General features: G+C 40.7%; 1 protein-coding gene across 1 annotated transcript; it reads right to left on the bottom strand.

Moving 5' to 3' along the window:
• Positions 1–765: 765 nt before the first annotated feature.
• LOC107564826 (PRELI domain containing protein 3B-like) lies at positions 766–7,705 on the bottom strand. Its single transcript, XM_016249999.1, has 6 exons — positions 7,566–7,705; positions 5,526–5,694; positions 3,862–3,951; positions 3,522–3,592; positions 3,303–3,405; positions 766–1,920 (listed from the first exon to the last, which is right to left on the bottom strand). The coding sequence occupies exons 1-6, from the start codon at positions 7,595–7,597 to the stop codon at positions 1,801–1,803; spliced, it is 585 nt and encodes a 194-aa protein (XP_016105485.1). The 5' UTR covers positions 7,598–7,705; the 3' UTR covers positions 766–1,800.
• Between the last annotated feature and the right edge of the window lie 294 nt (positions 7,706–7,999).

Here is a 7,999-nt window from a genome sequence, read left to right as displayed (position 1 = left end):
AAAAACAAACAAGCAAGCCCTGTCCAGATTTAAAAAGTAACGTAACGCATTACTTTCCATAAAAAGTAACTAAGTAACTTAATTAGTTACTTTTTTATGGAGTAACGCAACATTGTAACGCATTACTTTTAAAAGTAACTTTCCCCAACACTGACTTTGACAATACTTGCAGTTATTGTAGCACACTTTAAAAGATGTTATTTGTACTTATTCACACAAAAGTAAAATGATTATGTCGTTAACGTTTACATTTTGCAAGGTAAATATTATAATCATAAACAGAAATTTGAGAAATGCATACCAAAGCGGAATCTATTTTTTATCAGAAATGGAAGCTTTGAAAAAGTCTCTAATGCAAATTAATAACAAAAAGAATGACATTGTTAGATTTCATGGAGAACATATTTTTCTGATATAGCTCCCCCGCTGCAATCTGTGAATATATCCTACAGAACTATTTAGTTTTATTTTATTTATTTTTCTTCTACAGTTTAAGATTGCTCTTATATTTTGTGTATCTAGATTTACTTGTTAATATTTTTATTTGTTCAATGATTCTTCTATATTAAAAAAAGATCATCACACACATAAAAGTCACAAGCATCAGATCAGAAACGCCTGAACTGTTTAAAAACTAGATTTAGGGGCGTGACACAAGTTTCTTCACACATCACATCTCATAATTCATCTTGGTAAACCATCTTTAAAATAAGAAACTATAACTATATTCAGGCACCATTATAAACAAAGCAGCACGAGCCATCGTTTAGTATGAATATGAGTTTATTTGTAAACCGCTTTGGCTGTGTTCAGAGAACAAATGATGATCAGAGAGCATCTCTAAAACACTAGACATTTAATTCATTCCTAAATTATTTCAACCTTTGCACCAAGTAGCTCTATTTGATTTAATACTAAATATGCCAGTAACACACATTTAGATTCAGTATAAATAAGTCGTTTTATTCGAGTTCCTCATAATATTTAAACTGAAGTAAACCAAACATACAGAAGGTCTTCGATGCCATTTCAGTCGAGAAGGACAGACGCAAGAACACACAGAAGCACCATCTTCACCGTCGCATTCAGTAAATACATCTGAAGAGCCACAGGATTGATATTTATTCATGCTACCCATCGCTGACGATGAAGATAATGACGTCGTGATTCATGGATGCATGAAATAACATAAACCTACCAAAAATAAATAAATAAATAGAATGTATTTCACCCTCTTCCTGATGTTTCCCATCATCACATCTGGATCCAACACCCCCCTTACAGTCACAGCAAGTGCACATATGTTCACTACTGAGGGAAGGAGACATTAACATTATATAGCACATTCTCGATGATGATGAAGAATCCTGCGAAGATCCGCGATGGTCCTCTTCAAATCTAGTCTGGATTAGTTTGTTCCCTTCCTTGATGCTTGGATTAAGTGTAACTAGTATAATAGTAGCTAATATTACTAACAGTTTTCAAGTGTGTGAGTGCTGGTGAAGCGTCCAACAGCTGCGCTCTCGGACTGTAAGAGTCATGTGTAACAGAGCTGAATGGTTTGGCATACGTTCCTCTTCCGTCATCGCATCAGAGAGCATGTGTGTGTCCCGTTATACTGATTCATTAAAACTAGGTTTGAGAGTTTGTCGGTCGATGTTAAAGCTCAGGCCGTCTCTCCGCCGCCAGACGTCCCCGTCAGCCTCTAATGTAGACGCTTGAATGCACAGAACGCCGAGAATGAACTTCCACCATTGGAGAAAGACGCGTGGAGAAGAGCGGCGACAGAGAGGAAGGCGGTCATTTCTCGGTGACGGCGGCGGCGGCCATAGGTGTCCTCAGGGTTCCTCTGGCTGTGATGGCGAGCTCCTCGATCTCTGTGTTCAGACGTCTGATCACCCACTCCATCGCCTCGCGACCCTGCGGACGGACACTCACAATCAGACAGAGCAGGTCATGTTTTTAACCCATGAACATCCAATATTGCTCTAGCTGTTTGTGATGAACTGGATGAATTCATTCATCTTGACCCATTTGTGTCCAAAGAGCACAAAACCAGTCATAAAGGCTCAATTTTGGGAAATTGAGATGTATGCATCATCTGAAAGCTGAATAAATAGCTTTCCATTGATGTATGGTTTGTTAGGATAGGACGATATTTGGCTGAGATGCAACTATTTGAAAATCTGGAATCTGAGGGTGCAAAAAAATCTAAATATTGAGAAAATCATCTTTAAAGTTGTTCAGATGAAGTTCTTAGCAATGCATATTACTAATCAAACATTAAGTTTTGATATATTTACGGTAGGAAGTTTACAAAATATCTTCATGGAACATGATCTTTACTTAATATCCTAATGATTTTTGGCATAAAAGAGAAATGTATAATTGTGACCCATACAATGTATTGTTGGCTATTGCTACAAATATCCCCCAGCGACTTAACACTGCTTTTGTGCTCCAGAGTCACATTTGTGAACCATTTGAAAGGAACTGACACAACCGAGTCACGTAATCATATCACAACCAAACCAGTGGGTATGTGATATATCGCCCGATATTAAACTCTTTTTATTTTTTTGCCAATGTGTTGGACTTTCCTTTTGATTTTTAGGACTTTTATTTTGACAGTGCTGAGAATGCTAGCAGCCCTAGTTTACTCTCAGTTTTGTCAAATAAATTATTTGACCTAAGTATCTCTATTATTTGTAATAACCTTGTTTTATTCAAAAAATATTATTTCCAGTGCACACAGATTTATCAGATTACTACCAGATTTTTGCATTTATTTGTGGAAAATATTACAATAGAATTAGAGAATCAGTTTCCATTTAAAGTATAAATATGATTGTTATATAATGTATTTCGAACAAGTCATGTGATGTGCGCTGAGACGGGATAACTGGATTAACCAGCGGGCCGATCGCGTTCACAGCATCTATATGTTGTTCTGAAAGGCCTGAGCAAAGCCTGTCGTTAAAGTATTTCTGTATAATTGTCTTAAACGACCGTGTTCCCAAACAGCAGCATCCTCCTCCTCCTCACGCATTTATTGTGTTCCGTCTGCTCGCTCTGAGGCGCAAGTCATTTATCACATATTACAATTATTATATTCAGTGGCTTCTCCTAGTTTTCTGTGTGATATTTAGAGCCAGTTTATCAGAAAGTGACGATTCTGTTCTCTTTGACTCGCTGCATGGAAACGGTGCTTTACTCACAAATGTTTCATGTGATATTCCAGTTTTGCAACTTTGAATGGAACCACAGCTAATGACTGGTGAAGTGTGTTTTGGTTTGCTGACCTTTCCTGCATTGCTGGAGATGGTGGAGGCCATGAGTCCCTCCAGATAGCTGCTGAGACTGACGCCCTTCACAGAGATGATGGCCTCCTGCGTCAGCATGGTCCTGCAGGAACATAAACGGATACGCAACATTACACCACAGACGCCATGGAGAACCTCAAACCCATGGCTGACGAGCTCGTTAAACACATTCAGATCAGAAACCGCGAGGAATCTTACTTTTCCGGGTCCTCTGGGTGCGGCCGGTAAACGAGCCGCTCGTCCACAGACACCATGTTAGTGAAGGTGATCTACGGTGAGAAAAGCAGAGCATGATGGGTATGACACACTCTCAGAGTATGCTGTTTATAACCATAACAGACACCAAACGCCCTCCCAGTCCTTCCTAGAATGCAACTCTATTACACACAGACAGGCAACATTCAATCACACAAACCAATGCTCTCGCTTTATAAAGACTATAGTGCTACAGAAAGGCCTGAGAGTGAAGAACAGGGATGTGTGAGAGAAGACCGACTGATATGGTTACAGCATCCTGATAATAAATTATATGACTTACATTAGAGGACTGAAGCTCAAAGATTTTCTCTTTGGGATCGACGACGGAGTGCTCCTGGACGTACGTACATGTCCGCGTGTTGCCAATTATCTGCGGAAAAACAAGACAGCAGTTTAATGAATAACTCATTTATTAATAACCATCATTGAACAGCATAACGGAGTGTGTGATTTAAAGCCACGTTCTGTTTCAGTCAGCGTGAACTCAGAACAAGATCAACTATTATTAACCCAGCAACACTCTACCATTACCCTGATCTATACTAGTACAGACTCTATTTACAGTACATTACTCCCGTCACGTGAACTTGAAGGCCTGGAATTCAAAATCCCTTGAACTGGACTTTCATTACTGCCGAGTTAGAGAAGTACCAAGTAAAAACAAACTGACTCCAGCTCTAGGAATCATACCGGAAAGTTCTGGCCTCGTAATAACCTCGGACGGTCCTTGAGCAGAATGAATGTCATGGTCAAGGGTCACATTCAGAGTCACTTCACTCAGAAACGAGACACCAGGACGACATGTTCTGAGGACTAACCAGACCGATATAACCACTCAGTCAGGCCGTTACATCCACTATGAATCAGATCAGGAATAGCTGCAGTATTCCCATAGCTGGGATGTGAACATCTCAAACTCAAGAGTTCATTCGGGATTTAGGTTTCCACCAAACGTGACGAGAACAATGAGCTACTGAGAGCTTCTTACGGTTTCGAGATTAAAGTCAGCTGCTTGCTTTAACTCCACGAAGCATGCAAACAAGCAGATTCGTAGGGATGCACCAAAATGAAAAGTCTTGGTCGAAGCCAAACAAAACTAAACACTGAATTTTCACCATATATTTTGCCAATTTTTTTCACCATTGCATAAATTAGATAGCCAAAATGTGCTTGTTTAGCAAAGAAAAAATCTATTACAAAACTACAATTTTAAGGGTGAACATTTTTAACATTCTAGCTAGTAAAATAGTATTTTTTTGGCCATTTTTGAGACCCCCTTCTTGAATCAGCCTACGTATTTTTTACTGTACGAATAAATGCAGCCTTGCTGAGAAGGAGAGAATTTTTTTAGAACATCAGAAAATATTACAGATCCCAATTTGAACACTGTGTGTAAGTGTTATAATAAATGTAGTAATAATAAGAAAAATAAATGTAATTGGCTAACAAGTAGATAGCACCGCGAGCACGTGTTATGCATAAAAATACCACAGAAAAAAGTTAGTCAACATCACACGAAGAGTGCCAGTGTTCACCTCTAAAAATCAGCATGATTACAAACGTGATACTGATTTCATGCAACGGTTCGATAAACAAGAAGCTAATATTAAGAGACTTACGTTTTAGACACCATGCCTGTTTGTGCGCTACATCACCAACAAAAAATAATTCCAAACACAGCACTGTTTTGTGTCTGTGTTTCGTTCCTGAATGAATCACCTGTTAAATGATTCAGTTCAATCGCAATGACTCACTATTACTTCTCATCCGATTACTCGGTAGAATACTCGATTACTAAAATAATCGATAGCTGCAGCCCTAATCGTGTGATGTCATTGTCTTTACGCTTATTATTCTTTATGCTTTACACTTTCAGTTGCTGAACATTCAGTGCATCCCTACAGATCAGTCCGTGTTATGTAGAAGAGAAGCAGGAGTCGGTACCGATCTAACGATGGACGGCAGGCCCCATTCGGTGCTGAGAAGCCGCTTGCTGTGCAGTCGTCCCCGCTGGTCCACGTTACGGTCCAACACGTCCACGCCAAACACGCTGGTGTTCATGGGGTTTGGGTACTTCTGCATGGCAGCTTTGGTCACGGTTTCCCACGGATGGCTGTGAGAGACACAAACAGAAACTTTAGCACTGCTGGAGCATAAAACACGGTGGACATTCAGGGTCTTTAATTAGAGCTGAGGCGCAATACGACAGTGTGAGACAGAGTTACATAATGCACACGCATGCATCTGTGCATAACCGTAACACGATCGCATTACGTCTGCAACTACTACTGGATTCACAACCACAACTCTGTAAGAAACGCACAGCCAAAGAGCTCGGAAGAATAAAATTATGTCAAAAAGACATTGAAAACTACTGATGATAGTCTGCTTTCAACATTAAAAATACACAACTATATTTAGAAAAAAACTCATTTTTGTACTTTTTTGGGGGATTTGTTTTTTCTTCAGCTTGTTACACACTCGTGTCGTTTCAGTTCGAAAATTAGCTTTTAAATGTAATGTTATGCTTTACATATATGGATTTAATCTTGTTATCAACTTGTTTTTTTTCCAATTTGCACAGGTTTTGTGTTTCTTTTTGGAGCGGACTGATCATACACCTCGTTGATCCTGAAGTCAAACTTCAGTTTTTGAGTAAATATTTCCAAAATGGTCCACAAATTGTGCTTTTTAGACTCAGAAACCGAAACTGAGCTCAGATCGATGAAACCTACGATCAATCAGCTCCGAAAATAAACTCAAAATCTGTGGTAATGGACAGAAAACACATTGATTTGTGTGTGTGTGTGTGTGTGAGAGTGTGTGTGTGTGTGAGAGTGTGTGTGTGTGAGAGAGTGTGTGTGTGTGTGTGTGTGAGAGTGTGAGTGTGTGAGAGTGTGTGTGTGTGTGTGAGAGAGTGTGAGAGTGTTTGTGTGTGAGAGAGTGTGAGAGAGTGTGTGTGTGTGTGTGTGTGTGTATGTGTGAGAGAGTGTGTGTATGTATGTGTGAGAGTGTGTGTGTGCGTGAGAGTGTGTGTGAGAGAGTGTGTGTGTGTGTGAGAGAGTGTGTGTGTGTGTGTGTATGTGTGTGTGAGAGTGTGAGAGAGTGTGTGTGTGTGTGAGTGTGAGAGTGTTTGTGTGTGAGAGAGTGTGAGAGAGTGTGTGTGTGTGTGAGAGTGTGAGAGAGTGTGTGTGTGTGTGTGTGTGTGTGTGTGAGTGTGTGTGTGTGTGTGTCTTGTCCTGTGCAGCAAATTGTGTAAGATCTTTTATTGATAAAAAGATAAAATCCAATATTTGGTACTAATATAACACAATGAGAGATTTACAAACTATTTTTAAAAGGCTAATCATTTTTAAACCAAATTGCTTAATGAATATGACACTATACAGTATTTCACGTTATATAGTGTACGTGTATTGTGTTTATTTGTTATTAAATCAACATGCGATTTTATTTAAAGTGTTTAGGAACAGGAAGCGTCTGGCGGCTCAGATGAATGGTTGCCTAGGAGACCGTCAGCGGTCACATGACGCGTGACGTTCGGCGGGAGGTCCATGTAGGGGAAAGGTCAAGGAGAGTTGCGCAATGAGCGGCACACACGTGGGGTCAAAGGTCACGGATTCACCTGAACATCAGTAATTCAGTTATTTCATCAGCCAATGTCCACCACAGTTACAGTTATTCATCGCTAGTTATCAACGTTAGTCATCAGTTGCTTCGATGAAAGTCACCGACTGCAGATTCTGACTACATTAGCATAACTAAAGTTACTAAATCAACTTTCACATTACTAACACGTTTGGTACTCTGAGGTTATATCATTAGAGCCGTAAAAAACACAGTGGATATTAAAAAATATTGATTTTAATAAACTGACAGGAAGCCGTTGCCGCCTCGTGTGACGTCACACTCCCTCAGACGCGCTAAACCCCTCTCACACGACCCCTCCACCGCAATAACACGACAAATAACACCTCCACTCACTTGAAAACGTGTTCTGACGTCCAGATCTTCATGGCTCTTGCTGTATTGTAGAGGGTTGATGCGCGAGAGCCGCTGGAGGACACCGCGCCGCTTCCGCCGCTCGACCGAGAACACTGCCGCTCAGGCCCCGCCCACCGGTGACGCACGCTCCAGCGCAGGAGGCGCTCCGACCAATCAGAGACGAGCTCTCCGACCAATCAGAGACGAGCGCTCCGAGTGGAAAACCCTCCCGCCCCGAGAATGTGCTCGTGTGTGGAACAGCGGGAGCAGAACATGATGACAGGTGTCTCTAGCGCACATACTGTACAGGTGTGACTGATGAGCAAGATTACGCGGGTCGTTCATACATCACGTGACATGAGAAGGTCACTTTTAGCTTGTGTCTGTGTGTGTGTGTATATGTGTGTGTGTGTGTGTGTGTGTGAGTGTGAGAG

Source organism: Sinocyclocheilus grahami, unplaced genomic scaffold (assembly GCF_001515645.1).
Source record: "Sinocyclocheilus grahami isolate Dianchi unplaced genomic scaffold, SAMN03320097.WGS_v1.1 scaffold965.1, whole genome shotgun sequence".
Taxonomy (NCBI): domain Eukaryota; kingdom Metazoa; phylum Chordata; class Actinopteri; order Cypriniformes; family Cyprinidae; genus Sinocyclocheilus; species Sinocyclocheilus grahami.
The sequence above is the reverse complement of the archived record's forward strand: the minus strand, read 5'-3'. Positions and strand labels throughout refer to the sequence as shown.